Here is a 23,353-nt window from a genome sequence, read left to right as displayed (position 1 = left end):
ATTCTTTAATTTATCATTTTTCCTTCTCGTCTGTAACTTATTTACTTTTTAATCTCATTTTCCCCTCATTCCTCTCTCTTTCTTCTCCGTTTCCTCCTCTTTTTCTGTCTATTTATTTTCTCTCTTTCTCCTATCATCCTCTTTTTCTCTCTATTTTCTCCTTTAATCTTCTATTTGTTCTTTTACCTTCTCTTTTATCCTCTTTTTCTCTCTATTCTCTCCTTTAACCTTCTATTTGTTCTTTTATTTTCTCATATTATCCTCTTTTTCTCTCTATTTTCTCTTTTATCCTTCTATTTGTTGTTTTACTTTCTCTCCTGTATCTCCCTTTACTCTCCTCCTTCTTCTTTGTTCTCTTTTTTTCCTCATTTTTCCCGCACGGACAGACTACAGAGAGCCCGGCGGCCGAGATTATCGTTTCCGGCTTCGTGGCTGCTGACTAACGGCTTTGTTTTCGTTAACGAATCAGCAATCAAGAGCGTGTCCGACGGTCAGCGTCCGTGACTCCCCCCGCCCACCTTCCCCGCGCCCGCCTCTTCGCACTCCCCCGGGCTCTCACGTCGCTTAACCTAAATAAATACCCCTATAGCGACTCGAATTTTCCGCACACCTGATCTTTTATCGTCTTCCGGATCGTATTTTCTCGCCGTTCGGACATCCCCGCGTTCCCGGAGCCGTTTTTACCGTCGAATCAGCCGCCTCCGGAACCCTTTGTCACGGTCTCCACGACAGTGCGACTTCTCCGGGGCGGGTGCCTAATGAGAGTCTGTTCACATCTCGATGCTTCGTGGACTTCGTTCTCGAATGAGCCCTAAAATGCGAGGATTAATGCGGATAAGATGGTTTATCTTAAATTAAAGATACGCTCTTGTGTCTTCAGGGCGGAGATCTTTTTCACTGGAGCTTATCGTAAGTCCCTAGCAATGATCCTGCGTTCTTCCTCTCGCGCGTTAACGAAAGCGGATCCATCCGTATTCTGGCGCTCGTAGGAAGTCGCTCGTAAAACTGTAAATCCCCTGTGCATGACAAAATTCGATAAAGTAAACAAGGAATTGAAACTTATCTCGTGCGCTTGTTGTCTCGCAACGAGAGCAGCGTGTATTTAAATGGCCAATTTTACAGAAAAGGCTATGTGTTTAACGTTGCCAAGATTGTGTGTCTCCTTGTGTATTAAGCGAAATCAGTTATCATCACAGTTCAATCGCATTTTTATTATTTTTTTTGCATTATGTTTGCATAAGAACGTTTGTAATATTCCTCAATGATTCAATACGCCGAGAGCGGTTCGTTATTGGAAGAACGACAACACAAAAATCGGCCAGAATTTAATGAACTCTGTTGGAAGCAAGCAGAAAATCTTTCATTACTCTAAGAATATTAAACTCTTTTATTTTTACATATAGGACTCAAAGTCATGTTCTAAAACTGTCCGTCAAAACAGTGGTATGTCCATCAATAAACGATAAAGCACAAAAACATAGCCCGAATCTACGAATAAAGAAGGAGATGCTGGTAACAGCTCGAAACGTCCTGCGCCTTTTAGTGTTTTAATAATTGTTTAGCCTTGTTTACCAATATTTTAATTAAATCTCCTTCTGTATCCATCAATAAATAACATACTTTCTCGTGGAGCCGTGAGAATATACATCAATTTGATTCTTGAAAGATTAAGAACCGGTTCCGTGGGTATTGCGAGTGGCAAGCTGTTATGGCCTCAATACAACCGTAGCTCAGGAAGTTTTACCACGTTCTCCTCGAGGTTGATTCAGCCACAATTTAATTCTACTGGTGGCATTCACGGTGCTACCTCTGAAATGTCCGAAATAATTAATAGTTTAAAAAACTTTTCAGTTTTATTTGAACTCAGCAGCGGCTCTTTCAAAATCTCAAGAAGGTGGGGACAGAGAGCCTGGCAAATTAAGAGAAATCAGGGGAGGGAGGGTCATGGATAGTCAAAAGAAGACAGGGAAAAGAGGCAAAGACCCAACAGTCAAGAGCTTTTTGCACTAACGGAGCAGATGGTGACTTTTAATCACCTCATCACAGGCTTTAGTCTTTCAGTTAAATTGGAAATTACTGCAAAGTCAGAGAATTTTTCAAAATTAGCCTGGATGAACCTAATAAGGTCCAAGACTACCAATTTGAAAGTTCCGCGGTGACTCCTTAATTATCTTTTCCTGCGTAATTGCATATTTGTATTCCCCCATCAATCAATCATTCTGCAATATGTTTCCCTTTTGACAAGAGGGTTGACAACCACCCGAATGAGGTCGCAAGGTGTGGTGGATGCGGGCTTCGGCGAACCCAGTGACCGAAAAAATCCGCCGAAGTGATTCAACACTCGGTCGTAGGGGATGAAACGGGGTGATTGAGGTCGAAAGCGATGAAGAGCGGAATGCATAAAACACGGCGCTAACAGTGGGAGCAGATCAGGCTCAGTTATCGGAAACAGGCACGTAATAGCTAGAGATGTAATATACAATGTTGCCGGTATTAATCCCATTACTGTCCATTAAAGTACGCAGAGTAAAAGAAGTTTAATTTCCCTGGTTTAAAATGACAATCGTACGCATAAAATCGAATATGATGTTGCCATTTTGTGCATTATTTTTTCATTCGTTTTATTCAAATAAGTGTATTTTTATCATGCCAACGGCAACTTACAATTTTTACCGCGACTTCAGCACATTTAGACGTCCATGTGGATACTGTTGCGATAAATACTCTCGGTTCTTTTAGCGGCTCTGGTGCTTGCACTAGAGCTGCTATTCCGGACGGTCCCAGCTGGGGAGTATCAACGGACCATGTTACATTGGAGAGACCGCGTGTTGGTTGATGGGAATCGGCGCCATTTTCTGCTGTTTAGGGGGGACTGATTTTATTTTAATTGATATCTTTTTCCTGTGAGCGAATGCTATGTTGTGTAGTGTATTTTTGGAATCATGGTGATACTGTCAATAATTCAAAACGGGTCTGTGCTTTAATCTCGCACCGGAAAAAATGTACTTTACGTTTAAAATTTGAAAATTCAAATCTATAAGTTTTCGCGCTTTTTTCGAAGAATGCCGTGGTTGGAGCTTCCTAGTCATACTACTCGACATCAGCTGATAGCAAACAAAGGTTACCAAGGAAACCGTAAACGCGTAACAACTACCTACCGTCGCCAGAGCCGCTTTCCGACGCGAATGCGTTGGAGCTTCCTGCTTGTTTTTATTCTATGTTGAAATGGTAGAGAGAAAGGCAGCAACGATAGGTTAGTGGCCTTTTTAAAACCATTTGTGCCCATCCACGCGAAAAACTACCTTAGTCTTTGGAGAGAAAATAATTGTCAGAATGGCGGTTTTTTCGAGGCAAGTGGAGCGAGATTACAACTCAAAGGGTGGCGTGCTTTGCGATACATCGATTGATGTTCTATTTAAACCTTTGGAAAAGGATCGATAAATAGGGTGTTTGCAGCGAACACCTCAATAATCTATTCTATACCATAGCTTCGAGTGGGGAAGTATCGATAATTGATCATTCACGTCTAGCCACTGTTACAACTGTATACAGCCAAACCGCCATAGCTTCGGTTAAGTTCGACATTTTTGCGGGGGTTTGGTTTCGTCGGAACATATTCGTAGATAATTCCTTAAACTCCTCGTATATGTAACTAAGTTTGGATTTTTGTGGACCTGAGTCCCTCTTCTTTTAAGCGGTTACATTTACAGAATTTCTCTCTCACGTACATTACTACAGGACTATATGGATCGCATTTAGCAAACAAGAACCAGCGCGATTACAGTGTTTACAAAATCATGCAACTCCTTATGTTTATTCTCATGTTCTTCTTCGTGTTTCTTCTGCTCCTCCTCTTTTGAAAATTATTGATATATTTGTAGTATTAAAATTTACACAATTATTTTCCTTTAAAACTAAACATTTTTTGGTGGAAAGCCATAGGTAATTGCTATTCTGGGACATTCTTGACATAATTATGAAGAAGCAACATTTAATACAACACTGTCTTCGCGCTGGTTTCTTTTTGCGTAATGCGATCCATGTATGGTTTGCGCTCTCCTTTGGAGAAGAAGATGCTTATTCCCGTGTCAGCGCAAAGGTTTAGTGATAGATTGAATTTGTTAACCATCCAGGGACTGAAAAATGAAAATCTTAGCAAAAGTTCAAGGAACACCGTCATTTAAGGAAATCTGAAATTTCAGTGAGAGAATTTTTGAAATGTGCGGGTTTCTTCTTAATTGAAATTCGCCTGAAGAATGCTCTTACATTTAAAGTACCCTTAAAACGAATGAAGAGTTTCTCCTACACTTGGCAACATGGCGCGGGCAAGTGCTAATGGAATGTCAATCCATACAGCAACGGCTCTCGATTGTCGAACGCTGCAAATTCGGTTTTACTGTCGCAAGTTATTTTCGAACGTTGCCAGATAATGAGTGATGATGATCTACGCGCCAATTCTAAGATATTTCGATTGGACTGAGCTTATTTTTGAGCTTATATTCCTAAAATTTGGTCTCAAGTTTCATAAGTTCTTATTTGTAAAACATTCGAACATCCTTAGTTGCAATTTTAAACTAAAAGTGGTTCCTGCCTCCACTTGAGGAGCTTTCTGGGAGAAGGGTCAAGGGTCCATCTAAAAATATCACATTTGGGAAAAATGAATTCGGAGTTTTCATTATTACTCTCAGGCCACTGATGAAACCTTACATCGGAAATTGCAACTCAAGCTCTAATGTAAATTATCGTCAGAGGCCAGAAAGTTTTTGTGAAAACTCCAAATGCATTTGTCTCAAATGCGATTTTTTTCTTTAGGCCTTTTTTTTTTCGAAAAACTCGGGTTCGGGTCACACATCTGAAGTACTCCGGTACATACCGAAGTTCCGAATTTGGTACCGAACTTCGGTAGCTCGACCTCAAGTTTTCGGGTGCGTGATCAGAAAACTTCAGAGATCCATATGACCTCAACTTCGGGTCTCACGCACGAAGTTTTTTTCTCCGTGTAGTGGTCCATTTGCTGGATCTATCACGCGCATAAGATCCATTTTTCCAGCGACGTGGCATCGTTGTATCGGTCCGCCGATAGCCGTTGATTTACGCTAATCGGCATGGGGCAAGAATTGGGGCATAGCTGTGAGATGTAAATTCAGCGGCACGCCGACAGGAGCGGTGGCCTTTTAAAATCCGCGCCATAATAACTGACCTCGTAAGTTGCCATCGGTCCTTTGATTTACGCCCGTCACCCCATTGTCCCTTTGTCCCCGGATCCCGGAATTCGTGACGGCGACTATCCATGCCCTCTTTACGCCGTTTTTTAAGTCCGTCGCGAAGTTTACTCTGCTTCCGCTCCGGCACCGAGTGTGAATGCCCGATCACGGACTTCGGTTTCGTAAAGAATGACGCTTCCGCGTTAGGAATTCAATTCCTGGATTTCGCCTTTCCATTAGGTCGGATTTGACGGGCGAAAAGGGAGGGCTTAAATTGGGACTCGTGCCAACGTGTATGCAACATCACAGCCTCAGCATGTAGAGTGATTTTATAGGGAAGGGCGGGTGCGACATTTATTTCTGATCGGCTTAGCCGTAACGTTTCGAACTTAAGAGCGCTGTAGCATCATAACGAGCCAAGGCTTGTAACCTTTTGACTTTAACTGAAACTTTTCCTAGAAGCTTGTCTCGTCCTAAGGTCTCACTTTAGTAACCGGAAAAGTCGAACCCAAAGGTGGATCCAGCTACTTTGGACCGGGGGGGTGGGGGTGTCAAAGGGGACGGAGGAATGGGGCTTCCACCAGAAAATTGTCGAAATTTTAAGGTATGTAATATGCAGTTTGAGCCCATTTTGTCATGATTACCAAATTTCAGCGTCCTCTCTTCTTCTTTCCTCCGTTCCTTCTTTCTTTTTTTTCTTCCTTTCATCGGGCAAACGGGGGGGGGGGGGGGGGGCGCCCTTTATGCCCCCATTTTGGTCCTTGTACGCTAACCTCCGGTTTTAGGCATTAAAAAACCATAAAAGTTGAGCGAGGCAGGATGACATCCAGAAATAAGTCGGGACTACTAATATGTATATAAATTCTGATTTTTACGAAGATACCATGAGATTTATACATGAATTCCGTACGCAATTCAAAAGTCATCCTACATTATTTTCGTGACTATAATTGGAACGAATGTTGCAACTATGAATTTGTGTTATTTTCCCTCTCTCTAGCAGAGGGAATCATTAAATGGTTTTCTTGACATATATTGATAGATATAAATAGGTGAAAAATCTGTAAACCCATTTTGTAGGTAAGATAATAGCACAGAATGGAATTCCGTTTCGCTGGTTATCAAAGCAATCCTTCTTCAGTGACTTCTACGGCATATTATCAAAACAATTGTTTAGGCGAGATAAAAGCACCAAATGGAGCTCCGTTTTCTGATTCTCGAAGATATCAATATCAAACTAATAACATGCTATCATTTAAGAACACTCATAGCCACTCGTCTTTCGTTGACTAGCTCCAAAACCTATTTTTCACAACGCTCTTTAAAATCGGTGAGGAGAAGAAAAGCGCGATAAATATCCGGTTAAAATCCGTGGCGCAGATAAAGATTATATGGGGCTTCATATGAAGAGGACGGGTATGATTAGGCCGAAATACTTCAGCCACCAGATTTGGTGGTGTAATCTGCTGAGCTTACGTTCAATTTAATGAGTTATTTGATTTTTTGGCACGAGGTGGCAACGCTTGTGGGCAATAAATTCACCGCGGGGAATTCTTTCTCCATTATGGCTCGTAATAAATGAGGGAGCTCGATGTCATCAACAGGAACGGTCCTCGCGATTTTGACCCCGTCTTGGTTGCCGCGGAGCTTCCTACTAAGCTGGAGTTGCCTCGGAATAAACTCTTAGCTCTATTATCACGAAATTATCCAGCGGGTTTTCTAGGGGCATAATTGGACAGAGTTAAACAGAAAGGAACCAAGCCACATCGGGATCGAACCGAGAAAAAGAGGTTTAAAGTTTGGCTCCTGCATAAGACTCAATGTAAATGATAAACTTCAAGTTCAATTTCTGCAAAAGTTGCTCCAACAAAAACTTTGAATTTTTGGCGATAGATAGTAGAGCAGTGGTTGAGTTTGAAACCACTCATAACTCAATTTATTCCAAAATGTGGGTTGGTTCCTTTCTGCTTAACTCAGTCCAATTAACCCTTGAAATTCCCATTTTGCAAAATCCCTAGCACTCGTACTGTCTATGTCTATGAATGAAGGGTATGATGTCCTTTAAAGTCTTATTTCCTCTATTATGGAAAAAAACTGCTGAAATATTTTTGAAAGTTCACAAATAGTATGTATCAGGTTAATTACAAGGAAACGAGACTGAAAATTTGGCCCGAGCTGTAAGTAGCAAGGTGGCAAAATAGTGCTGGGTTCACTTTTGTTCGGGGAAAGCAAGGCCAAAAAATTCCAAAAATTTTCAGTTTGAGTCAAAAATTCGAACTCAAATCGTCGTTTCTCGGACAGAGGAACGTGGTTCTATTCCAAAGTTGTTAAATACACACAAAAAATCAATTTTTTTACAAACATATACACAAGTGCAATTTTTATTCGAAATTCCTCTGATTTTTGCGCGAGATCAAAAGAAAACTCTGTGTTTTCAGTCAGAAATTCCTGAAATTTTCCTGGAAGAAATTCCGTTTCTAAGGAAAAATTTTGTAAAATTGGAATGCAGTTACGTCCTTTCGTGGGCAGTGCAAGATTGGAGGGAGAGAGTGTTCCAATGCATGAGCTGAACACTAACCCTTCAGTTTTCCACTGATCAACTCATTAGAGCTCAATTTTTTATTCTTATTATAGTTTTTTTACCTCGTTTTCCCCGCAAACAGTGTTGACTACAAGAACCATTTCACCATCTAGCTGTTATATACATAAAGCCGCTTTTACAGCGCCGCCTCGCGCTCTGCGACGCCCAGTCGCCATTGCCCCCTATCCTCCCAGAGATCATCAGGCAGTTGGCACCTTCTGATCTCGTCCTCCACCCCTTGTCGCCAACCTTTCACAGGACGTCCACGCCGTCGCCTTCCGGGAGGAACCCAATCGAGATCTGCTTGGGCAACCGATCATCTGCTATCCTTCGCACATGTCCATACCAGACCAACTGCTTGAACCTGATTTCGTGCACCATCTAGCTGTTAACTGTAGTTATTTCTAGTGTTACTGTCTAAAATTTTGGTCTTTTTCTCTCTTGCTTGACCTCCAAAGTTGAAATAACGTTACTTATAGACCGTGATTACAGGTCAAATTTGAATGTACATAAGGTGTTTATTTTCTAGCACGACAGCTTTTATCAAAGACGCATTAACGATCACAGCTGATTCTTGGAGGCTGTCAACTTTCTCTTGACTACACTTCCGTGCTAAGGAAAATGCAGTATGGGTATTCGAGAGTTGCCAAATTTCTCCAGATAAAACGTGCATTCTTGGGGAAAAGTTATGCATATCTTTTCTTGAAATGTTCATGTTATTCTAAATTAAATATCATCCTATATCTTATAAAAAAATTGAAGAAAAATGGTCTCAATTTTCCCAATGAATTCGTGTTTTATTGAAGATATTCGGGCAACGTCTAAAGCCTCATACGCCGTTTTTCCTTGGCATTGCAGTACTGCCGTGCTAAGGAAGAACGCCGTATGAACCTCCAAGCGTTGTCAAATTTCCTTTGTTTAAATACACATTTTCGAAAAAACTTATGATTATTTTTTTTCCAGGTTTTTAGATTATTTTGTTCGCAATTTCAGCTAAAGTTCCTGAAGATTTCAAGGAAAAATATTCATAAATCTTCTTGAAAATACATATATTATTGGAAGAAATTTGGCAACTCTCGAATGTTCATACGGCGTTCTTCCTTAGCACGGCAGTGTACAAGTTGGCACATTAGCTCCAGACGCCCCTTCCAGATTTGCTCATTTTATTAAATTCGCAATATCCTTCCCTGGCAAGGATTCTTCCCGTAAATCATGTCGACATCGCTTTCAATTAACGCTTCGGGCCCCTCCCTCCCGGTCGCGCGGGGAAAAAACGAAGAATTAAACGGTCGTTAATGAATCAAGTTATAATTTTTTTCGCCTTTCCTTAGCACCGTGTCTTTGCAGTGAGTTACGGACGCCACTTCCTTTGTTTGCCGCGCCGCGTCCCGCAGCGCCGGCTCGAAGTCATTCTAATGCAATTAAAGGCGAGCGCTACGTTGCCTAATCCTCGAGAAAATTCCGATTTTTCCGTAATTAGTCTGGCCGATCGATGCATTTTACGACGCCAGCTGCCAGCGATGGGGAAGGAGTGGTGCGGGCCCGGGGAAGATAGCTTGATTAATTCTGTCTATTTGCAATACATCCGTGCCAAATTCTGCGTTTATGAGCATAACCTAACCTAACCTAACCTAATCTAACCTAACCTAACCTAACCTAACCTAACCCAACCTAACCTAACCTAAACCTAACCTAACCTAACCCCGTAATACGGAAAAGCCGTAACTCCAAATCTACCGTGCGAAGGAAGAACGACGTATGATCATTCGAACGATGCCAAGTTTCCTCTCAGAAAATATTTAATTTTGAAGAAGGTTACGGACATTTTTCTTTGACATTTCAGGCTCTCTAGATCAAATTACGAGCAAAAATCTCTTCATATTTTAATTGCTTTTTGGCAAAATTGTCTCACAGTAGAAGCATGGAAAAAAGTGAAGAATTGGACCGCGTTAAACAGGAAGGAACCAAGCCACATCAGCTATTGCCAAATTTAATCGGGCAATTTAATTTTTTACATGAAAACGGTTGTGCGGATTTGTGTGCAAATTTCAGTGAATGTTCTCCATAATACAAAGCAAATTCTTTAAATTTTTCAAAGGAATCTGCATTTACGTTCTTTCGTAAAAAATGTAATTTCCCTGTTTTTGCATGGCAATAGCTGATGTGACTTGGTTCCTTTCTGTTTAACGCGGTTCAATTGTTTTGATTCTCGAGTATTTTGTTTTAAAAAATGTGAACATTATTAATATAAAAGACAGGTGGTTCGCTCACTCAGGGCCCCGAACTTGGGGCCATCTAACAAAGTGATAGAAGCCCCCAATCTTTGACATAGCTTTCTGAACTTATAAAGTAGACGGTTTTGGATGTGAATTCGATCAAATTCTGAATGCAATATTGTGTGCAGTGACAGGAACAGCGCGGAAAAATAACCACAAAACTGTATCGCGAGCATTGTCACCGCAAAAGTGCACAATGAAACGATCTATCCCAAACACAAAACCATGTAATTATTTTCTAACTTTGATAAGGGAGCGTAAAAAAATTACTCCTCGGTTCGCACGGCGCTGGCTTTTTTCCGACAGCGCATTATACATCCCTTGCAATAACAAAATTGTATGTCGAGTTATTTGTTTTGTTTTTTTTTTGCCACGTTGATGCGAGGCAAAGAGAAAAACGCTAGGTTGAGAATCGCAACGAAGAGAATGATGAGATAAAAATGGGGAAAGTGGGGCATTAATGTTTCGCTGCCCCGGACAAGGGACCGGGAAGGAGGAGTAGATAAATCAGATGATGTCACACGATAGCCAGGCTCAATGGCGACGAAAAAGAGGCCCGAACAGCCCCTGGGAAGCTATGCAGCGTGCAACACTTGTCATCCCGTCGACAATGTTGCCAAAGCGCACATTATTTTTTTCATCACAAAAAAGTGACTAAAGAATTTATGTATCTCGCACATGTTACTATCTACTACGTACATCAGAAAATTCTTTCTGCAGTAGGTGTAGAGCATAATACCATCGCGTGAGCAAAGTCTCGTATATTATCCTGCGTGAAGTTTCTAGCTGTCTAAAAGGTAATTCAAGCTCACAGGCATGACAACTGCGCTAACTTATATGGTCGCACCTCTGCTGAGAGAATTTCACTATTTACAGGGCGAGCGCTTCCTACTTTAATTCTAATTTGAACCACCATCGCAGTCTAAACTTCTGAAACTTTTTAATGGACTCGGAGGCTCATGGCTGGTAAAAGCAGTAACGTATTTTTTTTTTCTTCTTTTTTGCAACATTTCACGTGGGAGTAGTGGATGTTTTGCCAGACCAACCCCTGCTCATGTACAGTGTCGATTTTTGGAAACTTGAAGAGTGTTTTCCTGTATTCAAATGTATGTAAACACATTGATTCCGGAAACAGACAGCCGGCAGCCCCTTTGGAACGATTTTCACTTAAGTTTTAACAGACCATGCATCAAATATTTACAAGTTACGACACATCTCTTCCGGGTTCCCAACCCGCGGGATCTCAACAAAAATATGCGGGCGAGAAAAATCGCATGGAAACGAGGTTGCCCCAGAGACGACATTCCGGGATTCCGGGAACCCGCGTCGCCGGGCGCGGTATGCAACAAGCGCTAACCCGTCCAAATTGACTCCCTTCGCGCCGGGCTGCGGATATCCGGGGCAGAGGTCGTAAACAGTTACCATCCACGTCTTCAAAAACCGCGTATCTCCAGCGCGACCCCCTATGGGGTTGCGGGGTTCTCGCCTCGGCATGGGCGACGGGGGAGGGGAAGTAGGTTGTACTGGTGCAACGCAACGTGCGCTATGCTAACGAGGTTGCTGACGGTGCTGCGATCTGGTTTGTTGCAGAGTCTTCACAAGGGCCTCATGAAAAGCGTCTTCTGCACACCCTGTTGGACACGTACAACACCCTGGAGCGGCCGGTAGCCAACGAGTCCGAGCCCCTCCAACTGTCGTTCGGGCTCACTCTCATGCAAATCATAGACGTGGTAAGTCCCCCTCCTCCACCTCTTCTTCCTTGTAGAGCATTGGGTTTGTATTTGTGCAAGTTATAAATGTATGTATGCGGATGCGATTCGATACGGAAGGAGACGGGGTGTTAGCTTCGTTTCCTTATGTTTTGAGACCCGAGAGAAGAGAGGTAGACTGCAGTGCAGAGAAAAAACGACATATTGGCCCTCAGGCGTTGTAAAATTTCGCACTGAAAAAAAGTGCGGTAGGTAACATCTACCATAAGTCTACTTGATTTTTACACAGTGATACTATTAGTGAAAGTCAACCAGAATTATAGTAGTATTTACCAGAACTCAGGTGATTCTTACCATAATATAATAAACGCTACCACATAGTCAGGCGTTTATTACCATACTCGTATCACTGTGCCAGAGGATGGTAAAATCTACCATATCTTTTTTTCAGTGTGTTTGATAAGACAGAAATCTTCTGGGAGACTTGTGGATATTTTTCTTCGGATTTTCCAGATACTTTTATCCGCAACCAGATGTGTATTTTCCGAAAATTTCAAGTGGAAATATTTATAAATTTCCGCAAAAATCAATATTTTATCAGAGAAAATTCGGCAACACTGGAATGTTTATAAGACGTTTTTCCTTAGCGCGACGTAAGTGTTTTTTTTTACCCGCGCAAGGAATAAAGTGAGACCGGATCTATGAAAAGGGATCTTATCTTCCGAAAATTCAAATGAGTCATTGGTAACTCTGCACAGAGTAAGAAAATCTGGAAACTTTGGCGCAAGTTTGACTATGGAAGGTCAATAGTCAAGGGAGGTAGAATCTAGTTTCAACACAAAATTTCTTAAGTTTCAGTTTAAGTTGAAAGACACATAGAGAAGTTAAGGTCTCTTTCAGAGTATGTTCAGGTGTTCGATATTTGATGAATTGTGTACATAAATGAAAACTATGGATTTAATTGAACACGAGGATACCCTTGATTCATAAATTGAACAATTATTGGGGGAGAAATGACTCAATGATTTAATCTGCTTAAATACACGTGTTTAGAAGGGAAATGACGTCAGATAACGTCACTAGGTGGTACATTTTCTCACTTTTAAACCCAGTTTCATACTATTTTTCATAGCAGAATATAATTATAAAAAATACTGCGAAATCAGCACTTTAAGTGCTCTCAGATGAAGCAATAAAAAATTTGCTACAAATTCTCAATTCTGCATTTGCACCGAGAAAAAAGATTGGTAGAATTTACCATTCCTTCACGCTGTTTTTTACACAGTGTCAATTCAAAATAAATTCTACCAGAAGAAAGGTAAACATTACTATATACTGGTATAGATAATCATTCCTATGGCAGAATCGACTTTGAATTCACGCTGTGTAAAATCCAGTGTGAAAGAATAAATTCTACCAATCCTTGTTCTCGGTGTGTACAAGAAACGACAGCTAGAATCTTTTGCGGTGAGGAAATTAATCTAAAACCATGCGTGACTTGTTCTGAAGACATTTTATTTTATAGCTGTATGACATGCATGAATTACTGCCGTATCTTAGTCGTTTGGCATTCGCCGACTCCCAGATTAATCAAACTTTGATATGGCAGACACCTTGGGCAGCGCTAGACGAAATTTTACTTCCTGAAATATTTGGTGTCCAGACATAGGAGAGGGTAGGGGAGCCTGTTTTGGAACTCGAATCACGAGTGGGCAAATATTTAACCAGCAGGCGTGAGTGGTTCCTGGGCAGGAGGCCAAAACACTAAACTGATACAAACGAAAAAACAATGAACTTGTATTAGCCTCAAGACATCGAAAATGTGGGGCACAGGCTAACGACCTTGTTGCCGTACATCGCAACACGCAATGTTTTCGGAAAGTTTTTGATTTACTCAGATGTATTTTGGGCACCATCTATCATCATCTAATCATCGCATCGGGATAAGATTTTTTAGAAAAGTTGTGATGTTATTGCTTTAGAATTTTTAATTTTAACTTGTTCTGCTGAAGGGATGATTATGCCCGAAATGCACTCGAAGAGATGGAAAATTTTTCAAGAGTATTTTGTACTACGGTATATGTTCTACCTACGTCTTATAGGTCTAATCACATCTGAAAAAACACTTTAACCGATCTCTAAAACCTTGAGTTCCTTCTCCAGATCGCAGTAAGGGCATTTTATTCGGCAACCGTGTATCAAAACGAGAAAACCACGAAGTTCATCTATGAAACCACCCTTAAATACAGCTCCTTAGTATTATTATCACTTCGGCTTTGTTGATCTTGCCCCTTACCCTTGCCTCGTTCGAAAGTGGGATGCCGCCCCAGGAGTTATCAGCGAGAACTTCTGGATTTGCGGAACAACGCTCAGAACCGCCGATAAGTATGATTCATTTCCGTGGAATCGCGGAAGGGTTGCTATTGTTGCATTGACCATTCGGCTATCTCGAGGGGTCGTCGAAAGCCGACGCGGAGTTAAGTTATGAGATCAGTTGCTAAACGATCCTACTTCACACCAGTATTTTTAACCCCATCCAGATTCTGATACAATGCGACAAATAACAGATATTCCTAGTTTTAAAAACTGTCAAAAACCGAGACTGATAATACTGAGGTCACATTTAAAATTAAAGGGGTCAAAATTAAAAACTCAACTATACCTCAATAAATTAAGACGTGTCCGTTAAAAGAAGAGGTGCAAAGCATATTTTTGTGTTCTACTTCTGCCATTTTATTAAAAAAAAACTGACTATGTCCAAGGGTTAGTCTAAAGCAATAGATGTAACAAAAACGAATAGTTTCAGCAGATAACATCTTCAACATATGCTACATTTTGTAAGTTAGGTGCCCAAATACTTTCAGGTACAGCGAAATAACGTAAACAAACCCTAAAACACAGCACTGCTGCTGCTGGGTAACTGGGATCGTACTCAAAAGTGCTCCGCGCGCCGCATTTCTTATGCTTGTCACATCTTTATTAGTGCTTCAATCGAAGTGATATTTTACAGGAGTCTTCTCTATAGTACGCACCATCAATCTACGTCTTCAAATCGAACTTTCCCCAAACTTCATTTTTATTTATTTATTGCCACTTGAATCGGGCTATGGGACCATAGTGCGGGGCGGCGGCCGGCCGGTCAGAAGGCAACGCACATTAGCGCCTACAAACCTAACTGGGATACCTCAAGCATCGCGCAATGCGTGAAGTATCCACTTAGGTTTGTAGGCGCCAGCGCATACATATTTGTTACGTGTTTCATGGTTTGTCCTCAAGACTGATCATCTGATTTTAGTATATGTTTTTATTTTACGTGCGTTTTTACAACGATGTTCCTTGTAATATCATAAATCAAACATTATTTAGCTTCATCAACCGCGCCTTCCATTTATGGAATTACTTAAGATAAAAATGAAAATGGAGGGAAAAACTCCTAATCCTCGAAGAAGCATATCTTCTTCTTCCGTAATATGCAGAAGCAGCGGTACTCGATTAAGAGAAAGGCGTAACGCGCCCCTCAAAAGTGTCTGATTTTATCAAAGCCTTTGCAAGAAAGTTCTTTTTGGTCAATGGGAGTTGCCAAACTTGATTGTGAAAAGATTAGGGATTAAGAGTAATTCCTAAGTAGCATGGGGAAATGAAAATTTTGGAATAGTTCTGTAATTTAATGCAATTAACGTGATATTCTTCCACTACAAACTTTAGTATGGTTTTACGCTATTTTATCCATAATATACATGTATCGATTTTAAACGGCCGATAAAATGTATTTTATGTGTCAGAAAGGTAGGCTATTTGCGATGCGTAACAATATATCAACGAAAATCAATTGTATTGCAATACATTTCAATTCGAGGAGCCCATTCAATTAGTGAGTAGACAACCTACACAACATTCTGGCCAAATAGTAGTAATTTTACTATGTTCTTGCGATGCAATATGGCCGCTACTTTGGCTTTTATCATCGAAGAGAAAAACGAGCCACTGCTGATGACTAAATGAACGTATTTTCATCAAACGAAACTATATGCATTATGACGTGAGCCCTGTTATGCACATATTTTTATGGGTCTCAGGGCTCATGTCTTAATGCACATAGTTCCGTTTAGGAGAAATACGTCCAAATATGACAATCACTGTCAAGAAGTGAATGTGTAAAATTCTTCAGGTTCTTGAAATATGCTGATGGCAAAACTGCCAAACCACGCACCTCGGACTGCGACGTAGTGGATCTCCTGTCATACGTTAGATTTTAATTGAAAAATTATTCATCGTTACATTGTACAAATTTCCGTGATTTTTCCCCTCTGAGCAACGAAAATTCCGTAAAAAGTTCAAGGAATGACGTTTTATTTGTTCTACTTCAAAAAAAATCAAAGGGATCGGAGATTTTTAAACACCGCAAGCGAGATACGTGGTTAAGGTGTTTCACCGGTTTGTAATTTTGCTCATAACAATGAAGACACCTCAATCAAAAGTGATAGACCGCGCTGAAAGTAACGATAGTACATTTAATACACGAGAAAGAATGATCGGATTTTTCCGCAAACTCAAAACGAGAATAATCTCAATCCTGAGAATTTCCCTCTGAAATATTCCCGCTCACCATTCGACGCTTCTCTGACGTAAGGGCGTACCTCAATTTCTACGTGAGCCCTGTATCACTTATAAACCCATGCTTTCTGCGGTTCATGCGGAAATCTAGATACGTTCTTACGTCAGAGGAGCGGCGCATTGAACCACTCAGTATATGCACACGGAAACAACGAGGCAAAACGAGGCTGCCTCGGTTCTACAATGTCTTCGAGTCATTCGAAACTTTTTCCATAATCTGAGAGGATTCTTTCAGTGGAAACACAGACTACTGAAACAACGGGTCCCCGTCTCGGCAACTGGCGTCATAACCTATGCTCCCGACTCCTTTTCAGGGAATTTCGATTTGAATAGCTCGGCACCGCGCCGCGCCGTTTCACATGCTTGTCCTCGCGACTCCGACCAGTGTTATCTGTGAATCCGCTCGAACAATCGAAAAACTCTGACCCCGTTTTACGAACCCATTGTAGCCGCGATCAATGGGCCCCATCGTTCAAATATTTCCATGAAAATTGATACGGAATTCCAAACATGGGCTCGTTGTGAATCCCGCGCGCTGACGCCCGATTGCAAACGAAATTGAGTCAACCGTCGCACTCCAATCCAATAGCAAAATTGTACCTCAAATAAATAAGAAATGAAAATAAAACACATGAAGTAATTTTAGGTAAATAAGTTAATATTTTACCTTTTGTATCAGGGTTAATGAAAAATAAAAACGAGTTTATAATATCGAAATATATTAAAAGATGAAAATTAAAATACTATTGACATGCAGAAGTTAAAGTAAATGCATTTTTAGATTTTCTTTAAGATTGAGTGTAAAATATTTGGTTGACCGTACCGTCAGTATCTAGTTTCCTAATTTTTTTATTTATTTATTTATTAATATTTTGGGTTTAATTCCGCATGCATTTTTTTACACCTTTCATTTTGTGTTTTCTATCATATTGTGTTTCCCTATCTGATTATCTATGGTATTTCTAACCTCTTTAAAGTTTAGTGATTGATCATTTGCCTATTCATAGTCGTCTCCCGAACAGATTGTTTTCTCTAAAAGTTCCTTTGTGGCTTACGTTGTGATTGAGGGAAATTTAATCTTTGAGATAAATAACTAGTTTCTGACTAAATGTTCCTACTAAATAATGGGGTTAATCTTTCAGATAAATGACTAAATTAAAACATATCAATTACACAAATAGAATGCAGCCAAAGAGATCTTTGTCTTAGAAAGCTAGAATTTGAACATTTAAATCATATATTCAATATAACTAAAATTTAGGAGCCCCCCCCCAAAAAAAAAATAAATTGAAAAAAAATAATAAAATATCCATTGATAAAAATATCAAAACAAGATGGAACAAGTTGGATTTTGCAATCGCTAGCGATAGCAATATTCGTCATGGGAACGTTAGCTTCTGGGATATGAAAATGTTAAAGTACAGTTCGTTTGTAGTATCTTCTGAATTGAAGGGGCTATGTAATTTTGTGTTGACATCTCTTTTTTAACATTTTTAATTATTTTCTTTGCATACAAGAAAGCTGTTATGTACCAATTATTTATTTTCGTTGGATTATATATGGTTTTCGGAAGTTAACGCATTTAAGTTTCAGGTTCGCTTTTTCGGCGTAAAGTATACGTAAGGTGTCCCAAAAGCACCGGGACTTGTTCTGTAACTTCGAAAGTAAGATAGATACAGACATGATCTTGATTTCATTTTTAAGATCAACTCAATACCTATCGATTAAAACCAAGATCAGCTCAATCGGATAAAAATTGACCGAGTTATGGCAATTTGAAATCAGCGAGGAAAGTTTACGCCTACGGTTTTTAAGGAAGATTCTTCATCGCCGTAAATCGAAAAGTCGGCCAATAAAGTGATGCTTATTGTGTTTTTTTATTTTCGAGGTGTCATTTATCAACATTTTGTACCATCAAACACAACAGTTGACAGTGCGTATTATTGCAAAGTACTAAAGGAGTTGAGAATGCACATTTCCCGGAAACGGTCGGACTTGAAAGCTTCGTGGATACTCCATCAAGACAATGCGCGGCCTCACACATCGAGCTTAACACGTGAATTTATGAGTAAAAATGGAGTTGAAACAATCCCTCATCCCCCTTATAGCCCTGACTTGGCTCCATGTGATTTTTGGATGTTTCCTACGCTTAAAAAGGAGCTTCGCGGACGAAGATTCGTATCGAAGACCGAAATCCAGAATGCAATTCAAAACTTCTTCAACTCCATCCCAGAGGAAGAATTCAGGAAAACAATGTTGGATAAGTGGCAAGAGCGCATGAAAAAGTGCATCCGGTTTGATGGACGGTACTTTGAAAAGCAAAAGGAAGTTATGGAAGATTCGGAGGAAAGTGGATACGAATATTAACTTTTTGAATCCTGGTAAGCGAAAAATCTTCCTAAAAACCGTAGGGGTAAACTTTCCTCACTAATTTCAAATTGTCATGACTCGGTCAATTTTTATTCGATTGAGCTGATCTTGGTTTTAATCGATAGGTATTGAGTTGATCTTTAAAATGAGACCAAAATCATGTCTGTATCTATCTTACTTTTGAAGTTACAGAACCAGTCCCGGTACTTTTGGGACACCCTACGTATGATATTTTTACTCTACACATATGCCCGAATACGCATCATAAGGGACCTATGTGCTTCCTAAGTTGCCAAGTATTAATTATTGTTAGATGATTGGTCTAAAACATTCAATACAACCAGTAAAAATTAACTGTCGTCTACGAGATTCGAACCCCCGCTCGCAACAAAAAGGACATAATTGAAGCACTGACTTGGCGTCTCAATCAACCGAGCTATCTCGACACTCATTCACGGATGGAGGAAAGATAACAGTTAAGTGATCTCGGACGCTGAGCGGGGCTTCACAAAAGACGACCTTGACATCCGGCCACTGCCGCTAAGAGACAGCGGATTAAGAGCATTTCTCTGTGAGACATTGTTTGCCTATGCTTTCATGTGTCACAAGGTTCATCTCAGGTTGCATTTGCTATCGCGGCAGTAAACTGAGGCAATATTTCTGTATTCATGGATTAAATCCATCAATCGAGTTCTGATTTTGGCTCATATATCCGTAACGGGTCCTTCAGAACAATTTTCCGCCTTGTACGATGGTTATTATTTCTTTATATCTATGTTTAAAATTTGAGGTGGGATAATGGCGGCTTCTCAAGAGCAACGAGGTAGGCGATCTTTTGCACCAACGAACAGAAAACTGATGGCGAAAAATAGCCAATGAAAACCTCCCAAAAAAAAGAATTTGCCTAAAAACGGAACTTCGTGGTTCTGCGCAGATTTACCAGTCAGATACGACATCTCAAGATGGAAAAAAACTCGCTGAAAGCGAATTTTAGAAGTCAACACAACTTGACGTAGAGACATGATTGGCTAAAAAATACAACGGTTTTTGATACATCGGAAAATCAACCAAAAATCGGAGACTGGGCGAAACGCTCAAGGTCGCAGAGGTATAGGGAATCCCATAGCGAAAGCAACGGAACGATTGTAATATCATGGGGAACTCCGTTCCCATGACAAAAGATACATTGTCATATACATTGATAGATACATTCACAGATACAGCGATAGATACATTGCTACATTGATGGATTCAGTACTATATCTCCTTTGGCACGGAATCATGAAAATGCAATCCAATTGGGTAAAATTCAGTAGTTTAATTCTGAATGTATCCTCACAGTCGATTTCAATGATTGCCGCTATGCCGCTGCAAAAAATACTAAATAATGCAATGCATTGCGAGTCCTGCAAATTTTCAGAATGGCCTCTGCCTGCCTTTAAGTTTTTCAAAATCACGGAATCCCTTCCGATGAATTTCGTTGTTTTCGCAGTGACATATTCCAGCTTTGCAAATTCTTGAATTTTACAATGCTCGAAGGCTTTCTCAAACCTCCTTGAAGCACATGGAAAATATATAGGGGCTCATTGAAGAAAGAAGTTTTTAAGAAACGACTGTGAGAACGGCCCTAAAACCCTCCTAACTTCGGGGAAAATTCAATGTAGGTTCGTGGTTTTTGGTTTAGAGGTTCATACGAACAGAGGAATGCGGCAGCGCGGCAATCTTGCTCCAAGCCCTGCTCCAAATCTGAATAAGCTGGAAATAATTCATCTCCACCCTTTTTCTATAAAATCCTCTTTTGTCTCCTCCCCTCTGTTTTCCGTCCCCCTCTCTCCAACGCGACGGGAAAAAATGCTCTCTCGTTTTTGTAATGAGCAATGAAGAGTGGGAACTAGACTTGCACCGTGTTGCGCCCCTTTCACCCAGTGGCGTGGCGTGATTTTCGATTTATCGATTGATCTGCCATTTAAACCTATGGAAAAGGATCGATCAACAGGGTGTTCGCAACGAACACCTCGATAATCGATTCTTTACCAAAGCTTCAAATGGGGAAAAATCGATAATCGACCATGCACGCCTCGGCACTGCTTTCACCCCTCTTTAGGATGGGAGAGGGTAGTTTTTTGGCGGGTTAGAATTCCGTAAGTGCTGAAGTATTCGGAGGAAAACGGTTCTGTTTGTGGGGAGCGGTAAATTATCATTGAAAATGAGACAAAAACGAGAGGAATGGTGATGATCCCACCCCTTGAATATGCCCCTAGTATCGAGATTTGCCTCGAGGCATGGCATTATAAAACATAAATTAATTCTTCGTATTGTGTACTCGAAAGCAGTGCCATTTGCAATAAAACGTAATTGGTATGAGGAGAGTTTAAATGATTGATGGGATGAATTGCAATCATACTATCACTATAGTCCTACTACTACACTGTAGTTACTGTCACTGTGGTAAATAAGTATTGCAAATTTGTGCGCCTCGTAATATTTTCTCATCAGTGATCGTTATTTTAAAAATGTAGGATAACCGTTTTGCGAAGCTTCTGCAGACCGAAATCTTTGAAATGAAAACGTCATCATATCGTCACGTGGCTGACGTAGGGGTGTAACTACACATTAAAATGAGCCTGGAAAATCATTAAATTGTATGGAGGAAAGGATTCATTGTTGCTTGTAGTTACGCCCTTATGTTAGTTGGGCGACGAATTATGTACATTACTTTCCCACGGTGAAACTCCTCAAACCACGCATCTCGTTTGCGGTATTTGAAAAACCATGCCTTTATTTTATTTATTTTTTAAAGAGAATAAATCGACATCATACTTTGAAGTTCGCTCAGAATTTGCTTCGAGTAGAGAGAAAATATACTTCACAGCTTTTAAGAATTGACGTTTAGTAGTTCTCTACTTAAAAAAAGAAACTCTGATATGCAGGAAGTTTCCAACGTTGCAAACAGGGATATGTGGCCGAGGAATTTCACTATTGATTTAAATTAATATTGAGGTTCTCTTGCAAAGAGCATCGCGGTTGCAGCCATTTCGCTAAATTTGGTTTTTTCTCATTGCTGCTTTTTCCTTTTCTTCGTCCGCGCCTTCATTGTCTCCTTCTTTTCATTCCTCTCCTTCTTTTTTCTTTCTTTCTCGACGCTCGAAAAAAAAGGATGTTGGAATGGTTTCATAGAGAAGCTTCACTGCATTGAGTGTACAAAATCAGTCGAAACGCCTTCAAGTTTTTGCATATGCAATATAGTTATCCATCGAGTAGGTATAGTTGTATCCAAGCGCCTTCAAATTTGCGCCAGACGCGACAGCAACAGAAATGGGCAAGGTCAATAAACAAACTGAGGTTATCTTCTTCTATATTCCTCTACTGTCCAGAGCAATTTTAGTTTAAAAGAACTCGAATCATCCCCTTCATTCTGCCTCTTATTGCCATTGACTTTTTTAACCCGCGCTTCTATAACAGTATAGGCCCTTATGCCTAATCGCTGCATGCTCTCCAAATCTGGTTTGGAACTTATTTGCCGGAAAGTTTTCGAACAGTACTGTGCACTAGAGTCGTAACTTTTCAGACATTTTAACGAAACTTCTGGCTCATCAAAATCTGCAAAATTTTCTTTTTCGTATTTTCAATTCTTTTGAGGCGGTGAACCATTAATAATTTTTCCTAATTTCTTCGGTTTCACCATTAAATCGACTTAAAATTCTTTAAAATTGTCCTTTCCAAGAGATTATTCTTGAGATTTGCTCGAACCTCCCTCAACCACAGTGTAAATTATATGGAAAGTCCTAAGAAAATGAGCTGTTCCAGGCACAACTACAGGTCCTACTCATTGTCTTACTTTGAGCAGCTCCTTTACTTAGGAGGCCCTAGGGAAGTTCAAGGAGATCTTTATCGAAGCATCATAGGAAGGAAATTTTTTGCAAACTTGGAGTGATATTCGCGGAATCAACTTTGAAAATAACTTAACAGTATAATGAAGAGTACTGAGGGTATAATTTTGAAAATGGGTCCTTGAATGGGATTACAGTGATTTGCCACTACAAAAAATACTAAAAAACGAAAGAAAGTGTATTGCGAGTTTTGTAAAACTTGAGACAGTTCGCATCTACCTTAAGGTGATTAGATGACCGCCGTATTTTGTGTCAGAACGACGACTTGTCATTTTTATCGAATTTGGAATTTCAATTTTGTCGTCACGAGACTAAAGAATTCACTCACCGGCAACCACATCCAAACTAATAAAGGCAGCACTGAAAACAAAAACACATTGGATCTAGAGTCCAGACTCTTGAAAACATTGACAAGAAAAAATACTCTTGATTCAATCAGATTTAAGCTTAAATCAAAACGAAATCCGCTCAAATTAAGAGGCTTGGTTCTTGATTTAAGCAAAAATCCGATTGAATCAAGAGTACTTTTCTTGTCGATGTTTTTAAGAGTCTGGACTCTAGATCCAATGTGGTTTTTTTTCAGTGAGGGGTTTTCTAGAGAAAAATAATCGCATTCGATAGCTGATATCGCAACTGCACTCAAAACCGCACCTCCCTCACTCTTAAGTAAACCACGTGTATGATACCAATTACCAAGGCAAGGAGCTGT

General features: G+C 40.2%; 1 protein-coding gene across 5 annotated transcripts in view; it reads left to right on the top strand.

Annotated features, from left to right (window-relative positions):
* The window catches only part of LOC109036950 (neuronal acetylcholine receptor subunit alpha-7), a 611,445-nt gene that overhangs the window by 462,580 nt on the left and 125,512 nt on the right, over nucleotides 1–23,353 (top strand). For all 5 annotated transcript variants that reach the window (XM_019051388.2, XM_019051389.2, XM_072301404.1 and 2 more), the window contains one exon: nucleotides 11,652–11,791. In XM_019051388.2, coding sequence (XP_018906933.2) covers nucleotides 11,652–11,791 — 140 coding nt within the window. The remainder of the gene's footprint in view (nucleotides 1–11,651; nucleotides 11,792–23,353) is intronic.

This window comes from Bemisia tabaci, chromosome 6, assembly GCF_918797505.1.
Source record: "Bemisia tabaci chromosome 6, PGI_BMITA_v3".
NCBI lineage: Eukaryota > Metazoa > Arthropoda > Insecta > Hemiptera > Aleyrodidae > Bemisia > Bemisia tabaci.
Note: the sequence above shows the minus strand (reverse complement) of the source record. Positions and strands in the feature narration are given on the sequence as shown.